The 19,274-nt window shown below is 40.8% G+C and overlaps 1 protein-coding gene across 1 annotated transcript; it reads right to left on the reverse strand.

Annotated features, from left to right (window-relative positions):
• Positions 1 to 4,614: 4,614 nt before the first annotated feature.
• lztfl1 (leucine zipper transcription factor-like 1) lies at positions 4,615 to 18,243 on the reverse strand. Its single transcript, XM_077012599.1, has 10 exons — positions 18,017 to 18,243; positions 17,082 to 17,206; positions 16,723 to 16,917; positions 14,853 to 14,910; positions 13,213 to 13,284; positions 12,966 to 13,031; positions 12,707 to 12,784; positions 12,160 to 12,336; positions 8,920 to 9,023; positions 4,615 to 5,416 (listed from the first exon to the last, which is right to left on the reverse strand). Exons 1-10 carry the CDS (start codon positions 18,017 to 18,019, stop codon positions 5,398 to 5,400), a joined length of 897 nt encoding a protein of 298 aa, XP_076868714.1. The 5' UTR covers positions 18,020 to 18,243; the 3' UTR covers positions 4,615 to 5,397.
• Positions 18,244 to 19,274: the final 1,031 nt, after the last annotated feature.

Consider the following 19,274-nt stretch of genomic DNA (forward strand, 5'->3'; position numbering starts at 1 on the left):
TAGATAAGAGGAAGCACAATGCTTGTATGCAATTATAAGTTGAAGTGAGTTTCCAAAGAGTACACTGAAGTCAGGACAGGCAACGTTTGTAACCAGGTAAGCAGAACATCTTAAAGGAAACACGGGGCAAATCCAAAAAGACCAACTCCATCTACAGTTCCGACTCCAACTGCTGTGTACAGGATTGAGTACAGCCACCTCACTATCCAGGCTTTTGAGTTTAGTTATACTGTGCTGAATCATTCATAGATTCTCAGACATAAGACGCAGATGCTGCTACTAATGACAGGCATAACCACTAACAGACAGGGCAAACGGAAACTTTCACCAGTAACGGTGGATGAACAAGTCTGGGCATCCGTGAGAACTGCTGAAAGTGAGAACCATCTCGTGGTTCTTGGACTAATCTCTAAATGACTACAGAAGATGGTGTGACAAAGCTGTAGGCACGGAAACAATGCATGTGTAAGTGTGCCTTTAGATCTGCTAGTAAGGTGTAAAAAACAGGTCTCACATCCCAGACTCACTGTGACTTTTGTGGTGAAGTTATTGTCATTCAAGGAAACTCACCCAACATGGATTTAAAGTGCTTTGTTATGAAACGTTACTTATTTGCATAGACAGTACGTACGTAATTAGGTCGGATCTGAGTAGTATGAGCTGGCTTCCAGCAGAACTCGGCACTATGTTCACCTGAACATGTGACAATCGCCACCAAAACCATGAACCGTGAAAAATGAGAAGTCTTGACCTGTCACATCTTCAGTGCCTATCCCAACCCAGGAGGACTACACATCCCAGAATTCCCTGGTTTGGTTTAGCTGTCCAGTCTATTAAATCTGTACCTATAGTTTCAGTGATTATGCTACCTATTTAAGCTCACATGCTCTGGCTACTGTTATTCAAGACTTGCCCGGTGGTTTGTATAGTATTTGTAATATTCTTCTCTGGATATTCTGGGTTATTTCGAACTTCTCTATTTTTGCTTTTGGTCTAGCCCTTACGTGATTTGCTTGCCTGTATGTCTTTTTGCTCTGGTTTTAACTTGGACTGCTTTTACATCTCTATTTTTGATTTCCCCTTATTGTTCTGTTAAGCTATTGGAATATTAGCTGCGTGCGACTCCGCTCTGCTAACCATGTCTGCCATGGCCACTGTAGGCTCGTTTTATGGGATGCCGATGCTAGTGACTATAGGCTGGCAAGTAGGGGAATGTATTAAAAAAAGAAAGAAAAAAAGAAAAAAGTAAAGCAGAGCCACAATCAAACACTTCCTGTCTGCCGGGTACACTGCACACCGAGATTTACTCTTTGCATCAACAGTGATCGTTGTCAGTTGACGGAGACAGCCGGTCATAAATCTCCCAGCGATTAGGTGCTGCTTTGAGGTCCTCCGAGTACCTGTAAATTCCTGGAAATAGACATGTCTGATAGACAGTCACAGATTCTGGACAGTGAGACTGGATGGTATTTTATGAGAAGGAAACTCAGATAGTTATAATGGCACTAGTTATAATTATTGCAGCAGTTGAAAGTAGTATTAGATATTTAACTAGTGAAACTACACAAGCTTCAGTGTAAGGCCACTGGATTTAAGTGGCCAAAGGGTCAAAGGGCGTGCATCTACTGCTCAAAACAAAACCATGTGACTGCAGCACAATATTGTAACCTTGGTGTAGTCCAAATATTTAGTTTCCGTAGCAGCTAACATTAGAAGAGTGAAGATACATGACTTTGATTATGGTATGATTTCTGGAGCCCGCCGTGATGGTTCAGTATCTCAGGAACAGCTGCACTCCTAATTCCATCTACTACTGTCTCACAGAGAAAGATGGTTCCAGAACGTAACCAGTGGGTCTCCGGATACCAACAGGTCATGGCACCACCATAGAAGTTTCAAAAGTAATGCACCAAATGTGTGTAAAAGAGCAGTTAACGTATTCTCATGGTCTCATACCTCAGAACAGACATTCACCACACACACACACACACACACACACACACACAGAGCATACGCACACGTGCACATATTACCACAGTTTCACAGGTAGTTTGAGGGCAGTGTGGCTTTTAGTTTCACTAAAAACATTGAGAAAGTCTTATTGGTAGGAGCTGTAACCATGCCAACAATGATCTCACATTAAAAATGATCAAGCCAAATGCAGATTTGTCAAAAAAAAATGACCAGGGCCAGAAAGACTTGCCAATAAAACAAATGCCCTTGGCAACAGATGCATGATAGATTCTGATGGACAAACAGGAGGCCTGTAGTGATAGATGTAGCTGGGAAAGATATGGAAAGTGAAAGCAACCGTGTTTCCCATCATAACTGGACCAGTAGGAGCGATGATGCATACACTGGGAGAATGGGTCCAGCAGATTCCACAACCAATGTCCAAGATCTCCATGCAGAGTGCAGTCCTGGGAACATCTAAGATACTGTGCAGAACTCAAGCTCCCAGGCCTCTTGCAGATAACCTACTTGGTTTGATTTAACTGAGTCAAATCACAAAGTGCTGATTCATTCATAGATGAGCTATGTTGAAAGAACAGACAGACAGCAGCAGTATTGCTACTGAAGACATAACCACTAACAGACAGAGGGCAAAATTGAGACTACCTTGGCATTAACCTTCCACATTCACATGAATGAAAATAACTTCTTTATATGTAAACACAAAGTAAAATGACCAGAATCTACTTGAAATAAAAAGGTTTTATGATATTCATAGGCATGGTAAAAAAACTGTGCCTATATGCTCCTTCTATACAAACATCCTTTAAAATGCAATTGCAAGTGGATGTGTTTTTAGACAATGTCATACCAGGTCTATCAAATAAGGGTTTCAAATACACATAGAACATAAAATGTCCACCATCATGATGTTTTTATCTTTCTGGATCAAGAGGTCTCACAGGATCGCCTTGTTGCTCTCTCCCACTCTCTGTGGTTCCTCCCATTTGGACGTAGGGGTGTCTTGCCTTGCATAGGTTCCTGTACATGATCCCCGACACTTGGTTGTCTCACAGTGTAGGTTTTCTCTTCCAGCGTTTTGCGTCCTGCTACTAGGTGCTGGATCGTCTCAGGGGTTCCTAGATCTTGGGTCTTCTCTGGTGTCATTTAACCCATGCATTGTGAGGAGGTTTCTGGTCTTGATGTTGGGTTCATCCAGATCTTCTCTTGGCCAGTTTATTCTGCCTAGTGGGTATCTTACGGCAGGACAGGTATGTTTATGGCTTGTTGTGTTCCCATTCGTCTGATCTTGAGGACCTGACACTAAGGAGGTACTGGGAGGTTGCTGCCCTTTTCATTTCTGCATCACAGTTCAATGTGATTGTAGAGTCCCTGGGCATTCATTGGTATTTCACTGATAAGTGGCCTTGACTCACCCAGAATAATGTCATGGTACATTTTACGTTTGAGCGGAGTTTGTGACGATCAACTGTTGGGAAATTAATTGCAGTTTCAGTTAAACTTTTTTTCTTCCTACTTTCAGTTTTGGCTGGGAACTTCTGAATATTTCTGAATATCTCTCAACATTTCCCATCTTTGAATGCAAAGTTGGCAAATCAAACACACATTAGGAGCTCTAACTGTGAAAAGAATTTGTTAGCTTGTTGTAACCTAACATCAATGCATTTGGTAGGCTGCTAGTAACTATGAATAAGTAATACATTTAACAGCAGCATAAGAGTAGCCACAATTTGAATAATTGAATTTATGGATAATAATTTGAATAATAATAATTTTTAATAATTAGAATTTATGGATGGCATAATGTGTCTGGGGTGATCTGTGATAGAAGGTAGTGAGACCTGCAATGTTGTATGGACTGGAGACAGTGGCACTGACAAAGAGACTGGTGAGGGAGATGGAGGTGTCTGAGATGAAGATGTTGAGATTCTCATTTGGAGTGACGAGGAAGGATAGGATCAGAAAAGAGTTTATTAGAGGATCAGCACATGTAGCATGTTTTGGAGATAAAGTTAGAGAAGCGAGATTGAGATGGTTTGTACATGTACAGAGGAGGGAGGAGAGATATATTGGTAGGAGGGTCTTGAGGATGGAACTTCCTGGCAAGAGGAGGAGAGGTAGACCTAAGAGGAGGTTTATGGATGCAGTGGTAGAGGATATGAGAGTGGCTGATGGGTCAGTGGAAGACACTCAGGACAGGGCCAGATGGAGGAGTTTGATCCGCTGTGGCGACCCCTAAACGGGAATTGCCGAAAGAAGAAGAAGAAAAAGAAGAAGACAAGAGTAGCCACAATTTCTGCCACAATTATGTCATTTTTGACAAAGTATAAATCTAGCATCAGTCTGCCAATGGTTACTGTCAAAATACATTGTAAGTAAGGTCTGGACAGTACTGATAAAATATACTTTACACTCGTCACCTAATGTGACATGTTAATTATCGGTCTGTGTTATATTTTACTTATAAAGTACTTACAATTGTGACATCATATGTCTTTGTTCATTGCCAGAACACCCAAAGAAGACTCATGGTGAAACAATGAAAACCTTTCAAATTTGTAATTATGTTCAGTTACAGTACATATTTGAGTATTTTGCCAATATTGTGGCAGTAATATCTCAACACGGCAGAAGTCAATATTCTGACAATAATTAATAAGTGATTTATTGTGCAGATCTAAGGCAAGCATACTCTGAAATATACTCGTGCTACCACCCAGGTGTGCAATATTTTTTCATAGTGTTTTTTTTCCATGTTTTAATTTTTCTAGTATGGACATTCTAGTTGGTCTGCTATGGAATGGAAAACATATAATTTCTGGTTTTGAAATATTGATATTGATGAAACGTTACAACATGAGGCTTGAATAGTGGAAGAATGGAAAATTTCATAAATTTCCAAAAAAAAAAAAAAACCTCCAAATACAAAATGGAGGACTGGACAGATGATAACATTAAGACACAATAATTGACAATAATTGATAACTGACCAATGAAAGAAATAGATTCCTCTGTACAACAGATCAAAGCAAAGCTTTGGTCAGAGCCGCATTGTCTGAACCGAACATAGTCATTCAGTACATATGGTGGTGCACTCATAGGATTATTATAGACAGTACGCCACACACATCTCAAGAATCTCAAGCAGTAAGAACTACAAAATACTCAGATGCAACTAAGCAATACTGTTAAAGGCTCTAAAAACATTACATCAGGTACGAGGTTTAAAGCCTTATTCTGAAGGGTAGTTCTTTCTGAAGAGGAACTTAAAAGTAGCTGAAATTCTATACTAACAGTCCCATTTTGTCCTGCTTGTGATTCAGTCTTTGGTCCCATGCCTTCTTGTGTATGGCATAAAGGAAAGAACCGTAGTTCTCCTGTGTCCATAAAATTTCCTCCTTTGTGTAGTGTAGGCACTGTATTTCACTCATCAGTCTCATATCTGTAAGGAAAGGAAGACAAACAAACCAGTAGAGATATTAAAACCTAAGATTCCAGTACTTAGGGGCCCAAACACTTAATCTGTATCCTTCCCTGCTTGAGCACACCTCTTTCAACTTGATAGTTAGCTTGAAAACTCCTACACCATTACTCCTCATTCACCAGCCGGAACTGTTGACACCTGACAGGAAAGGCTCATAGAGTCATACTGCTTGTGCCAAATTCATCCATCCATCCATGCTAAGGAATAATGTGCAATGTATTCTTATTAGCTGGGTTCACTAGCATTATATGCAATTTGCTCAATTGTTCACTGCCTGTTCATCAGAGTGATTCTGGACATCTTCCTCTGACCCCTTTCATCGAGTCCGTTATATCTACAGGATCCCAGTTTGCTGGGTGTTTTTCCGTGCTCACACCATTCACAGCATATCCTCAATACCAGAATACTCTAAAAGGTTGGCGGCTTTTTGAAATATTGACTCTGACTAGTCTAACAAAGATCATAGTCATTCAGATCCCCTGAGTCATTCAGATCCATCTAATGTGGATTCACACTGAGACTGATCTATGGAAAATGTCCTCACCTGATTTTTTGCTGCATTCTGGGGTCTAATTTCCACATGGAATTGTGAAATGGTAGGTGTCATTCAGTGTGTATATACAAATGTCAACTGATGTTTAATTCAAAACCATATATGACACATGGAGGCAAAATGTAATATACCTATAGCCTTTTACATAATAGTTTTGTAGCCAGAATGTTTTGCGCTAGAAAGCTGCTTTCAGAAAATATCCTGTTTGACCTTCACTCCATGCACGAGATCAAAGCTCGTCTATCTTACCATCACTACCCGTTTCACCATCACTATCTTGATTTAAAAGCAGCAACAGAGGGTGCAGATCAGATATCTAATGGGCTGTTATATAGCCTTAGTGCTACAGCTGACGACGTTACGTCCCCTTTGAGCTTCAACCAAGAGCTGCTGATCAGATGTGGAAGTAGAGTGGGCTTAGAGTAATCCTGCAATATAGCAACGTGTAGGAAGATACATTTTAAAGCAAGCACAGGTTAGACTGGGAGATCGGTATGGTCTGGGTTAACAGTGAAACAATGTTATTCTTCCTAATGACACTGGCCAAAGAAGACATATTAGAGAGTAGTGACCCATGATGTACTCCATGTCTGAGACGTGATTACCAAACCGCATCGTTTTATGTACTAACCCACAAAAATAAACGTTATTTTACTCATTTGAAAGACGCGATCCATTATCTTGAGTTCATCACTAACCGAAGACAGACAAAGGTTTCATTTTGCTCATTTCATGATCATCTATAGAAAATGTTAGTACATCAGTTCATTTTTGGTCATTTTTTGTGGTTGTTATTAAATTTGCACATTTTTAGACATTTAAATCAGGGCCTGGGAAACCAGAAACATTATTTGCATACAAAGAAGCAGGTGCATGCATCAGTAACTCCACTTCCTTAGCATACAAACAGAATACAGAAAATGAGTTTCAAGCATTTCCTTAAGAAATTCAAGATCAAGGGCACCAGGAGGGCGGGTTTGATCATCACCCAAATCGTGCAGCTGCTATGCTCTGTGAAAATGGCCTACGAATCGACTAGAACACAGGACACATCACCAAAATGTTTACTTTGTGTTTCTAAGAGATACACAAGCACTGAAGTACTGAATGACTAACAAATGAAAACAATTTGTTTGGTCTGATGAACCCTGGTTCCAACTGCACCAAAATGATTGCACACTCTTGGCATGAAGGCTATGGTCCCATCTTGCTTAGTCTCAACAGTATATGCCAATGGGGAAGATGTAGTGGTATGGGGGACATTCAGCTCCAGACTATCTTAGTGAACTTATTGAACAATATAACCCAGCGCGTTCACTTCGCTCGCAGGACGCAGGGTTATTAACTGTTCCTAGGATCAAAAAGATCACAGCAGGTGGAAGAGCCTTTTCTTTTAAAGCTCCACAATTGTGGAATAATCTTCCTGCCTCTATTCGGGACTCAGACACAGTCTCAATGTTTAAAACTCGATTAAAGACTCATCTGTTTAGTTTGGCCTTTGATTAATCTGTTACATATTTACTACATCTCGTATCTTTTCTCCGAGGTTCACCTGGAGAGTAACATTGCAGTCGGAGCCTACAATACCAGCATCGCTGCTCCGACACGGAATGAAAGCCTGGCGTTCATCAACAGACATTTACAGTGACAATATCATAACCCAGAACTTTCATTTTTACCTTTACTTAGTCTGATTGTGTGATTTGTGTGTGACTTGTGTATTTGTCTGTATTTTGTGTAATCTGTGTGTTAACGGGCCGCCCAATGGAGGATGGGTTCCCTTTTGAGTCTTGGTTCTCCCGAGGTTTCTTCCTATTCCCCACTATCTTAGGGAGTTTTTCCTCGCCACTGTCGCCCTTGGCTTGCTCATTAGGGTTCTGGACCCGTAGTATTGTTAACCTTTTAAATCCTGTAAGGCGCTTTGTGACAACATGTGTTGTGAAAAGCGCTATACAAATAAACTTTGATTGATTGATTGATTCAGCTGCCATAACCCAGGTCCATTATTTAGGGGACCTTAACACCAGGGCATGTCGTAAGACCATCGGAGCCCAGCCTCATTCATTCATGGTCAATATATGCACCCAAGGAGAGACACTGCACAAGGAATCATGGAGGAACCGTTTGAAGAGTATACCAGTGGAATGAGAGCACAATCCCTGGTACGAACCCCACCGGGCCCCTTGAGAAAGAAGGCAGAGGACATAAGAGGAAGTGCCCATTTATGAGACTTGGGCAAATGCTTAAACCACTGATGACTCACCCGGCATATATTTCTGGTTATAAAAAAATATCTAATTAGGCTACTTCTTAATATCCTTCTAATGACCTACAGTATAATTGTAAGATGCTGAGAATGTATTAGGGACCGTGATGTAAGATCAGCGTAATTTCAGTGATTGCTCCAGTGTTCAAAACCGAACCAGAACTATTTTTTGAAAGCCCAAATGAAGTGTGTGAACTGCCTCTCCCTTCCTGCTACAGACTTCCTTCTAGCAGGCTGAGCTAATCCTGTCTTGGTTTCCTCTAAGAGGCTCATCTGAACAGTCAAAAACAACACAAACATTTATCATGGTGAGAACACTACAGGGAGGCTTAATAGGGAGTCAATATTATGGTTTGGAGAAACGTGTTGCAATAGAAAATGTCTCACTCATTATATTATCCATCTGGCAAAACTATTAATATCGCACACATTTTCAATTCCTTTCTTTTGCTCTTCAAACACATTGGCTGATTCATTGGCTGTCATTGGCTGATTAAATAAACTAAAATATGATAGTCTTCACACTTCACATTCTTTGTACAATACACACACACACACACACACACACACACACACACACACACACACACACACACACACACACACACACACACACACACACCATCACTCAGGACCTCTAACCTCTGTAGTCTTTTCCTAAGTTCCTTAATCTGGTCATTCTTCTTCCCAAGGATCTCCTTCATGTTACGATATGCAGCAGTCTGCTGAAACTTTTTTTCCAGCTCCTGAATAACACAAGCACACATAGGAGAAGCTGGTTTCATACATTAGATTATGTGTGCACACAGTAGGAGAGTTCAGTGACAGACCTGAACATCTAGACAGAAGTCTAGCCCATCAGCAGTACATGGATGCCCTTAAGTAGAAAAGATTGGATTGGGGCTTGAAAGATGAGCTGTATGCTTAATTATCACACACTGGACATTGCCAGGGCACACTGGGGTCATATGTTAACTTCTGCATCGACTACAAAGTCGTGTTTATGACACTGAAAGCCCTTAAAGCCTAGCCTATATCTTTCTGATCTCTTCAAGGATTAGAGAGCACTCTGAACCCTCACCTCAGGTAGGCCTACTAATAATCCCAAAGATCACATGCAACTCTATTAGAAGAAGATATTTTTCTTATATACCCCCTAAACTCCTGAACAGTGCTCCAGAGAATACAGAAATCCCCCAAAAACTCTGCTTGCTTAGGCACAGTATTTTATTTGACATTTTATTCAGTTTCATCATCTGTAGTAATGCTATCCTTTTAATCTATTTCAAATCCTCTTTCCTCTTTACCATCTTGGGATTTTGGACCGAAAATGAAAATGTGCCTTATAAATAAAGACTATTGTAATTATTTTATGCCGATAAGCAGTGGTGGACAGTAACGAAGTAAATGTAATTCGTTACTGTACTTAAGTAACATTTCCATGTATCTGTACTTTACTCAAGTACTTTTATTTGGTAAGACCTTATACTTTTACTTCACTACATTTCAAAGCGAAACTTTTTACTTTTCACTTCGTTACATTTACAGAAACATCTCGTTCCTTTTCTATTTTTAAATCAACGCTTAATAAAAGACTATAACCAATCAGCGCTCAGTAAGAGATTAAGATTTGTACGCTAATTGGCTGAGGATCTGACACGGCTGCAACAGATGGCTTTCCCCAACACCCCTGGACTTATTTAGCCGAATTGTTTTAATACCTCGAAAAGAAAAATGATTCGTATTCCTTCAAGTGTCTCCTCTGCATTCCGAAGAACACATCACGGTCATCATTTATTAACTCGCCGTCAAACTTGAAAAAACACATCGAGGTAAGTTCGCCATTAGATGAGTACTACCAACAGGGTGGTTTATGGTTTATATACCCTGGTTAATTATATCACATTGAAATACACAACTTTTAACAGATGCTTTTATTCAAAGCAATGTGCTAGTACCCAAATTGCAATCTGTGGAGATGCTAAGCACCAGTTTAACACAGGAGACTCCCACATCAAACGTTAAAGCCGGGGACACATACACGCGAATTTGGCCAAGCGAAGCGAACTTCGCAATTCATTCCTATGAGGGAGGCGAAGGCAAGCAAATATGAGCGAAGCGTAGCAAAATTATTAAAATTATTATTATTATATTAATTATTTAAGCAATAATACACTCGAGGTTCGTGCTATAACGTGTAATATTGGCGCTGCGGTCGTAGGCCGAGTGCCGTAGATCAGCACAGTGCCAATATTACCCGTTATAGCACGAACCTCGAGTGTATTGTGATTATACCACAGTTCAATTATCGCTGTTTATTGAAAGATTTTGAGTTAATGAGGACGAGAAAATACGACCTGTTTGGTTAAAAACACTCCGCCAGTTAAAATAGTTCCATTCAATGGCTCGCTGCTAAACTTAAACAACACTGGAACAGCCTTACCCAATAAATATTATAGAGGTAAATATACACAAAAACAACTGTTGATTAAGTTGTATTTATTAAAAATAAAGTACAACAATTATTGTCCATCCACTGCTGATTGGAGGTTCGTTCAGGTATCTGTTCAGTCCAGCTCTTAAACCAACGACGCTGCTGATGCTATATAAGTCTCCCTTCACGTTTCTGACGGATCCATAAAAACGTCGTAAAAGCTGATTCATTTCATTTGTGTTGATAATACTAAAATCGACTGCAATGTCGTTGCTCTTTAACCAGGATGTAAATACATTAAGAGCCCAGGACGTTTGTTTTACGGTATTAACTTCGTTTCTCTGCATTTCCAGCCCATCCAAATCATTGTTTGTAAGCGTGACAAACCTTGGCTCATTGGAGGAATCAGGCTGGTCATTTATAGCTTCATCCTCCAGTTTCAGATTGAAACAAATGCTTTCGAAGCCAATATATTTAACGAACTCCCTGTAATTCATTTTGATAATGTTGCTGCTTGTTTGTAGTTGCGCTGTTTGGCCTGTAAACGCTGCTGCGTTGCTAGGTTACCTGTATGTGGCGGAGTAATACATGGAGAGTTTCGGTTACAGTGCTATAACGTGTAATATTGGCACTCCTAGATCGCCTCTCAGCCAATCACATTGTAGGGTCGGAACTAACTGTGGTATAATAATAATTATTAATTATTTGGCCAAGTTTAATATTATGAGTTCAGTTGGTTGGGCTGCACACAGTTCTAGTTCTATGTGCTAAGCTTCCCTATCCCGCCATGTGGTGGACAACGTATAACCTCTTCATATAGGCCTACTGTATCGCCTCTTCAAAACTTAGGTAATGCTTCATCAAATGTAATGTTTATAGTGAATGATTTATCAGTTGTGTTTTTATTGATTTTCATCAGTTGTGATGGTGTTTGTTATTTGTTATTAGTTTTATGACAAGCGAAATGAATGAAAAATAAAATAATGAAACTTGAATGAATGCTTTTTGTGTTGTTGCTTCAAAAGCACTTGGTCGTACTTAAATATAATATAGTTTTGAGTATTTTGTGTTTGCTAGGCAAATGTAAGGCACTGTTTCGTTGTTCACTTGTTGATCGAGTAGGCCTAGGGGTTTTGATATGACGCTAAGAAAAAAAAGTTTTTACTTTTACTTTTAATACTTAAGTATTTTTGAAGGCAGATACTTTTGTACTTCTACTCAAGTAAAAAATTGAGGTGAATACTTTTACTTTTACTTGAGTAATATTCAATGCAATGTAACTGTACTTTTACTCAAGTACATAATTGCTGTACTTCGTCCACCACTGCCGATAAGCATACGACTCAAATGAGACATCACCAGTAAATTAAGCTCACTTAGAATCGTCCTTATTGTCTTACACGGCTGCCTCTGCATTAGCCAAGCGGGCTGGCCTCGGAGGTCGGTACCTTCTCGGCGAGGGAGAGCTGCTCCTGAACACGCAGCTGTTCGTGCTTGGCCGACACCAGGCCCTCCTGCAGCTCCTTCTGGGAGGCGGCGTTGGCGCTCAGGGACTTCTCAAAGTCTGCCTGCATGGTCGCAACCGTCTCCTCCAGGCTGGAGATCTGCTGAGCCCGCAGCGCAGACTGAAAGAGAGCGGCGGGAGTGTGGCGTTTAGTCACGCTGGCTACGTTCTGCAAGGCTTGCGAGATGTCCATAGACGTTCTTCAAAACTCTTAGCTTCTGTACCTAATGAGACACGCGTAAAGTGCTTAACATTGCACAACTGCGCAGTTCATATTGAACGGTAAAGAAAAGTAAATCACCAGCTAAAACATTGTGGAGGTCAACAACCTTATACTAACAACCTTGCATATCAATTCAGGAGTTACACATATCAACAGTGACATTTAAAGCCCACTGGATCATTACGGGGCTACTGAAGGTAAACGTGGTTCATTTGGGCTGGTGTGGGCCGTCACGGTTCAGATCAGATCTTCTGCGAGGGGACCGTACCTGCTGATCTCCTTGCTTCTTCTGCAGTTCCTTCAGGGCACGTTCAGCCTTGGACTTCTCATCTAGAGCACTCATGGCCTACAGCATAGTACGTACCGAAGATGTTAAACACCGCTACATGACAAGGATGGTTAAATGGCTCAGACAGAAGAGTGAACTCGCGGCAAGATCCTGCATTTACAAGACAAGCACAGCTCTACTACGGCTCCAGGGTTAGGACATGTCTGGCTTACACAATCACCATCGTTAGTCTCCTCACCTGGCTCTCCAGCGTCCGCAGCCTAGTTCTCAGTTTCTCATTCTCCTCGTGTAGTCTGGAAATCTCCTGGTAAACAAAAACAACAAGGGCCATCTTTAGTACATGGTTTATGTATAGGACCAGTGACTTGAAACGCTTACAGAACTAATCCACTTAACTACAGTGTTAATCTAAAGTAAAATAATGTGTTGGCATGTTTGTTATATAATATTATATACCAATTATTTGTATGTTAAGGCTGGTTTACCTTGTTGAGTAGTTCAGACACTCCTCCCTCATTCAGTGGGGCTAACTTAGGTTTATTGGATTCCTGATTTACCTAAAATACCATGAGAGGTTATCTTAAAGTCTTTTAATGACTAGAAATTATGCATCCTGCCCTTAACAAACCAAACAGGCAAACACAAAACACCCAAACCCCCCACCTCAAATCTTCACCACAGTTTTCCATAAACACGGTTGTACCGTCATTACTAGTTTCACACATTTGCACAAAATGTCTTTTAGCTGCAAAAAGCAGTGCATGTAGCATCTCTGACTCGAACCTCTTAGCCTGTTCATGCTGGAGTGTTCAAGCATGTCGTGTGAAGAGTTTGTGTCTCAAAGTGTCATACATTAACCACATTAACACATGAACCTGTGGCCAGAAAGTGAAGAAACTGAACATCACCAAATCAGCCCTGTGAATATTCTTATCAGCCTCTACACAAACATCCGTTCTTACTTTTCTTCTCCTGTCAACATATCAACAGAAACTTTTCACTTTTTGCTTTGTAATAGAATACTAAAAATAAACTGCTGATTCCAGTTTTAAGATCTGACTGGCTGGGTGATGTTTGAAGCCCTTGTTAAATCACTGAAATATCAACACCTATGACTGGCTCACAAGGACACCATTCTGTATTAATGAATAGACTAATTGAACAGACTAATCTTTGCTCTTCTTAGCCAACTACACTGCCTGGCAGAAGAAGAGTTCACTGTGAGTTCTGTTACTAACAAATTAACGTATACATTGAGCACTGGTGTGTTTTATCATACTACGTTTGGCATTGTAACATATGAACCAAGAGAGGCCATGTGTTACAACAATGTGATCACAGGTAGGGTGTTTTAGACCTGACGGGTTGAGCCTAAAATACCATAACCTGTGATTGAGTTGATGTAACACTTGACAAGTTGGGGTTTTTAAACATAATTTGGCAGATGCTCGTATCCAAAGCGGCTAATGTGTTTAATCGGAATGGAAGCATGTGTGCATGCTGGGATTTGAAGCCATAACCTTGGTGCCATAACCACCAGCATCTACCTGTTCTACCAGGTGAGCTACAGGAATCAGGACAGTGACATCTGGTTTGACTTCATACTCCAGAATATACACTGTATGACCAGTGTATTACTGACACCCATCTAGAACTGTGTTGAACCTTAGCTGGACTTCAGAACTGCTGGAATTCACTGTGGTGTAAATTCTACTGGATAATCAAATCACACTGCAGGAATCTTGGCCCAGTGTGGACAGGATAGCTTTGTACAGTTGTTGCTAATTAGATGGAAGTCCTGACATAATAATTAGATGGAAATACTGACATTCTCTGAAGAACAGCTCATTCAACCTCATCACACCAAATCTGATTCACAGACAATCTGCTCACATGACTTTATGCTGCAATGAATGAATGAATGAATGAATGTTTCAATTTATATAGCGCCTTATCTAGATACCCAAGGCGCTTTACAATTGTTAACACAGCTACGTTACAGTACGTAGGGTCATTTGTCTTATTTACATACACTGAATCTCCAATCATGACAAGGCAGGGATTTCCATCAGAGTGGCCATTCAGTGTGTGCACTGTGAGTCTGAAGATGATATACAACACCCACCTTACTGTTGGTTTTGAAATCAGTCTTTTCAAACTCTGCTACCTGTTCCAGCAGTTCTCTGGGATAGTGAGACATGACGGAGGGAGGGCAAAGGTCAAAGAGGAAGGGCAGACAAATGAGGGAGAGCATGCAACACCCACCATGATGGTTGAAAACATCTCAGTTAGAAAATAAGATTTGTAAAAAGCAAGATTATGCTTTTACATTCTTTATATATTATTCAAAGTGTGTCACAAGCTAAAAAGATCAAAGAACGGACACTAAACTGGTTGTTTACACCGACGCTTCTGTGTCCACAGTGTCGATACACCTGCTCCTTCCCACCGTACGTGGAGAGAGATGCAACAGTTATACGTTTTAACGTATACAGAACACCTCCTGACAAACAGTTTAACACTGAAGAACTTGAGGGTAAGCAGAGCTCTTCACCGCACTGTTCTTTGAATGTGGTTTGATAGAGGAGTAGTGCATGGGGCTCACACACAAGGGCGTTTTCCTTGTGTGTGCACATTTGGGTAAGCCACACCAAGAAGCAGGTTCCAAGGCTGTTGGAAAAGACCACTGGCCACATACACACACCCGCGCTTGCACACACAACCTTATGGTTGTTTGCTGCTTGACTTTCTCTGATCTCTGTTTACATCTTTCACAGCTCTTTCTGAATTCAGCCCGAGTAGGACTTGGTCATGGAAACCACGGTTACGTTAGAAGCATGTACACAAACTACATTAAACGTTTGTGTAAAGACAACATGAAATGGGAGGTGTTCATTAAATAAATGCTTCCCACTGTTACAAAGGGTAGACTATTCTTATACCTACTAATTACTTACCAAACAACTACATACTGTATAAGGTAATGTACACTGCAGCAGAAAATAATATGTCTGTTTTTGACATAATTTAGATACGATCTGCCTAATATTTAATCTCAGCTTACAACACACAACGTTAGACAGCACGTCTTTACATGAGAGTAACTAAACAGAGCAACTTTTATTGTATACATAACAAATGACATTAAACTTAATAATATGAAAAGTGACTAAAACGAATACTTTAATGAACACAGTAAGCACATCCAGTTTTATTGGATGCTTTTCTTAGTCACGAGTGTCTTATGTCAAAGAACATGAGCAGCTGATGGGAAAGACAGATATTGTTAAGCATGTTTAGAGTGAACGTGCTCTACAGATGCTGTACATAGACATTCGATTAAAAAATGCTGGAATATTCCTTTAATAAAGCCTCAGTGCAAATTGTTAATAGATGTTTAATATGAAAAAAAATATGCTTTTTTAGAATCAACTTCATCCTGTCATAAGAAATACTCATCACGGTGTATCCAAAATCATGAGGCCTGGTAGTGCAGATGAGATCTTTGTCGAGTATGATCCACAAATGTCAAGCCTGTGCTCATAAGCATGGCGAGTGCAACGGAACCGTGCGGTTTCGGCTCACAGCACAACGTGCGCCCTTAGATGTCGGAAGGAAGTGGCTTTCTTTGAATGGAGTGGGGCCATGGCTTCATGACCCGGTCAAAGCTAGTGAGAGTTTCTGAAATGCTAGCAAGGGATTTACCTCACACACTTTAAAAAGGGTCATGTGATGAAGGCAGGGGGTTGAGAAGTCGGTGGATATCAATAGCAATGGCCTTGTACCTTTTTCAACTCAGAGACAACACGTGCATCACTTACATTTTCTTCAAATGCTTCATTAACGTGTCGTTCTAATGATATTACACTATGGGTGTTTTGTAAAATGGTATTTAAATTGTAAGCTTACGTTGTGCAGGCGCAGCACAAATAGACGTAAGAACGACACGAATCATGAATCATAAAGCTTTCAGGACATGCTTCAGCAGCACCCACCGATTCTCCAGCTCGGAGATGTCCGTCTGCAGCCTCAGGTAGAACTTCTCAGCCTGGGAGAAGAGCTGGCGTAGCAGCAGCACATTGGTGTGTGCCGTGTTGATGAGCTCCGTCTCCACCTCACCCCGCACCACCACCCGCAGACCCTCCAGCATGTCACCCACCTCGTCCACGGTGAAGGTCTCCTCCACCAGCCTGGGGGTGTGTTTGAGGTTGGGAGAGGTGAGAGAGGAAATATGAAACAGGAGGAGGAAATATTCTTGGAAAAAAGGGGGAATGGGAGTAATAGGTGGAGGGGAGGGTGGCGTGGTAACTATGTTAAATGAAATACACTGGGATGGAGATCTATGGCATCTTACCTGCTGTCTTTCAAGTCCTGGAAGCAGGAGTCAATGGTCTTGAGTCTCAGAAGTCTTTTGGAGCGAGCAAAGCGCATGTAGTTTATCACCTCATTCTGGTGATGCTCATTGAACTCAAAGTCAGCCTGGGGAGCACAAGGATGTTTTTAGAAAGGAAAAACACTCTCAGAGCACATACACCTCCAGCTAGGTATCGGCTGATGTGGATGATTCTTAAATGATAATATATAAAAACCGGGGGGGGTCTGGAGGACCCTGTTGTCAGTTACCAAAACAAAACAGATTAACAGCGCTCCCATCTGTTAAAAAGACACACCTAATCTGGTGTGTTTCAACTTTGGGAGGACATTATTCTTGGTAATCTAAAGGGAGCCGCTTTAAATACGTGTTTGATTAGCTCACACAAGCCTGTACAATAAAGTAGTGAAGTATAGAGAGAGTAGAGAGAGAAAGGACAAGTTGTCTTCATACATAATCATGAGATTACAAGTTGAAATTTCAGCGGCTTGTAACAAAACACGATGGTCTATATCTGTGACTTACTACAAACTATTGGACTCTATGAGTTTTTAACAAAAACACAAAACACTGTTAAAAACACTGAACACTTGCACTAACACCAGTGCTGACCACTGTGGTGAGTCATTAATTAATATAGCCAGCAGCTCAGCTAGGCTGGTGAACTAGTAGCTGGCCTACATAGCATCCTGTTATGTTAACTGCCGCCTCAGGTTCTTTACCCAGGCGAGCTAACTAGCCGGCTAGCTGATGTTGCGCCGTTAGCTAGCTGCTAACTAGCGCTGTGGGGTCGTTTATCTTCCGCGCGCTCCTCTCGCGCGACACCTAGCCTAGCTTAGCCGTTGCTAACTAGCTGTCAAGCTAACCAGTCGAGGAGACGTCCGCAAACTTAACCAGCCAGCTAATCTGTTACTTACCATCGTATCAAGATTTAAAAAAATGGATATTCCTGTTTAGATCAGAAGGGAAATAAGATATCAGAGTGTAAAACGGCAAATGACCCAGACAGGCACTGAAGCGACAAACCGAGATTTTATTCCCCCAGTATTTCAGTAAAAACCCAAATTAGCTTGCTGGTTATCTCGACTCCAACGTTGCTATGTTTGAGTTGCGCTTGGAAACGGAATAGCGTCACTGCGTTAGCAACCAGGTAGAGGGAGGGAACGTGAGATGAACGGTAGATGGCGCTGTATACACATCATATAGTTCAGGGGCGCAAACTAGAGAGCGTCCACGTTAGCTCCTTAGTCAACTATAGATTGATCTGGTTGCTTTTTTACCTTTCATTTTGATAGGTTGCTATGTCCTCCTGAAGCCTATTAATTATGTCACAATAACTATTATGTAATGTTATAGATGTTATGTTTGTTCTATGGATATAAATATATATAAACACATTTATAAACACATAAACACATTTTCTTCTCACTTACTCAGAAATACTTTAGGAGTGCAGATTTTTTATTTGAAAGAAAAAATATATATAAGCTCAAACCAGTCACCCAAACAAATTCTGGAAAAACATTACTACTTTGGAACATATTTGGTTGCTTTCTTCTTAAAGGTCTTATGACAGGAGCACAGTTCCTCTACATAACACAAAAATGCCACACTGATTCCTTTTCAGACTTAATCTTTACTAAATAATAGATCATACAGTTACGGTCTGTTCATGTCTGTGACTGAAGCCAAATTTGTGGTCAATGTCCATTTTGTTTTGTGCCACAGAGGCAGCCAATAAAAGCATGAAACCCCGAGCTTTCCATGTAGTAGCACTCTAACTCAATAAAGCTAACAGGCAGCACATGTTGGGCCCTTAGATCAGATGCTTTATAACGTGACCACCTCCTCATGTCTGTCCACGCTGTTTCTTCATGTCTGCAAACCACGTTCAGCAAGATGTTTCCCTTCTACCTGCAGTTGCGGTGAGTGATACTACTTAGTTTCCAGGACTTTTTGTTAGGATGACCCGTGTTACTCCAAGTGTGTTGTCAGGGTAGTAGGGATGGAGATCGGAGTGGTTTGGACAGGGTTCTCTGTAAAAGATTTAATACATATGGCAGCCTAAGGATCATGTTCACAACAATGATAGAATAAAAATAATTAGTTATGTGAAAGAATATGAGAAACTAGTTTTTATATTTCATGAAAAATGTTATAAGATCCATTCATCTC

Source organism: Brachyhypopomus gauderio, chromosome 7, assembly GCF_052324685.1.
Source record: "Brachyhypopomus gauderio isolate BG-103 chromosome 7, BGAUD_0.2, whole genome shotgun sequence".
Taxonomy (NCBI): domain Eukaryota; kingdom Metazoa; phylum Chordata; class Actinopteri; order Gymnotiformes; family Hypopomidae; genus Brachyhypopomus; species Brachyhypopomus gauderio.

What these genes read in the sequence shown, in the direction of transcription:
- lztfl1 (XM_077012599.1), bottom strand. An exon ending in ATCTCCGAGCTGGAGAATCG is followed by an intron (nt 14,911 to 16,722) that starts GTGGGTGCTGCT and finishes TCACTATCCCAG; the next exon opens with AGAACTGCTGGAACAGGTAG. An exon ending in TGTCTGAACTACTCAACAAG is followed by an intron (nt 13,032 to 13,212) that starts GTAAACCAGCCT and finishes TTTGTTTACCAG; the next exon opens with GAGATTTCCAGACTACACGA.